Source organism: Phaseolus vulgaris, chromosome 8, assembly GCF_000499845.2.
Source record: "Phaseolus vulgaris cultivar G19833 chromosome 8, P. vulgaris v2.0, whole genome shotgun sequence".
NCBI lineage: Eukaryota > Viridiplantae > Streptophyta > Magnoliopsida > Fabales > Fabaceae > Phaseolus > Phaseolus vulgaris.
The window spans coordinates 13455152-13456673 of NC_023752.2; the positions used below are offsets into that span (position 1 = coordinate 13455152).

The 1522-nt window shown below is 40.0% G+C and overlaps 1 protein-coding gene across 1 annotated transcript; it reads right to left on the reverse strand.

Moving 5' to 3' along the window:
• Positions 1–496: 496 nt before the first annotated feature.
• LOC137824611 (uncharacterized) lies at positions 497–1225 on the reverse strand. Its single transcript, XM_068630277.1, has one exon. It carries the CDS (start codon positions 1223–1225, stop codon positions 497–499), a length of 729 nt encoding a protein of 242 aa, XP_068486378.1.
• Positions 1226–1522: the final 297 nt, after the last annotated feature.

A 1522-nucleotide genomic window follows, 5' to 3' on the forward strand; every position in this document is an offset into this window, starting at 1 on the left:
ACACTCATTGTTGATATTCCAATCTTCCATTTGTCTTCTTAATGTGGGTTCATTGACTTCTACTGGTAACATTGCATCTGTTCCGTAAGTGAGATTGAACGGTGTTTCTCTAGTTGATGTTTGTGGTGTGCAACGATATGCCCATAAGATCTCCGGTAATCTCAGCCCATAATCCTTTAGCAGTCCCCAACCTCTTTTTTAATTGTCCAAGAATAACTTTGTTTGCGGCTTCGGCCTGTCCATTCGTTTGTGGATGTTCAACTGAAGTGGTCGTGGACTTGATTCCCAAATCTGCATAAAATTCCATAAGTTTTTTGTCAATGAACTGTCGGCCATTGTCACTTACAATAGTATGTGGGATTCCGAATCGACATATTATATTTTTCCATACAAACGTTTGGACTTGCTGCGCCGTTATCTTTGTCAATGCCTTTGCTTCTATCCATTTTGTAAAGTAGTCTACAGCTACAGCTACTATCATGAATTTGGTTTGGCCTCATCCAAGTGGGAATGGACCAAGTATATCAATTCCCCATTTTGCAAATGGCCATGGAGATATAATTTCTTGCAACTCCTGCGCTGGGATATGATTTAAACTCCCAAACTCTTGACATTTTCTACACGTTTTGACATAAACTTCACAATCCTCTCGGATTGTTAGCCAATAATAACCAACTCTGCAAACCTTTGTTGTCATTGTTCGAGCTCCGCAATGTAGTCCACAAATTCCTTCATGAAGTTCTTTGACTACATATTCTGCTTGTTCTTTGGTCAAACATTTTAACAGGGGCATAGAATATCCTCTTTTATATAGCTCGTCACCGATTAGAATGAAACTAGCTACTTTCTTTGCTGTTTTTGCATCTGGCTCAACACCTTGCTCCTGGGTCTTTATGACTTCGATGTATGTTTTTATCCAGTCATCTTTGGATTCTACAATATTGAAGCATTCGTCCAGACTAACTGTCGGATGACTGAGGGTTTGTTGTATGACTGAATTGTGTTGCACTTGCCTTTGTTGGCTTGCTAACTTAGATAGTGAATCTGCTTTCACATTTAATTCTCTTGGAATATACTTCCTCTCGGCTTTGTTAAAACATTGCATAATATTTAAGACTTTATGATAATATTTCATTAACAAAGGGTCTTTTACCTGATACTCCCCGTGCACTTGTCCCACCGACAACTGTGAATCCGTTTTGCAAATGACATTTTCAACTCCCATGTCTCTGGCCAATAATAACCCTGCAACAAGAGCTTCATATTCGGCCTGGTTGTTGGATGTTTTGAACTCGAATCATAGCGCCATCTCCACTTGGAAATTATCTGGTCCTTCAAGTACTATTCCTGCTCCGCTTCCTCTTTTGCTTGACGCGCCATCTACATACAAAGTCCACTGGTCCTGTTGTGCTGATGTTGGCATCTGAATGATAAAATCTGCAAGAGATTGGGCTTTAATTGGTCCTCTTGGTTCGTATTTGATTCCATACTCTGAAAGCTCCATTGACCATGTCACCATTCG

What these genes read in the sequence shown, in the direction of transcription:
- LOC137824611 (XM_068630277.1), bottom strand. Translation starts at nt 1,225, where the DNA reads ATGGGAGTTGAAAATGTCATTTGCAAAACGGATTCACAGTTGTCGGTG.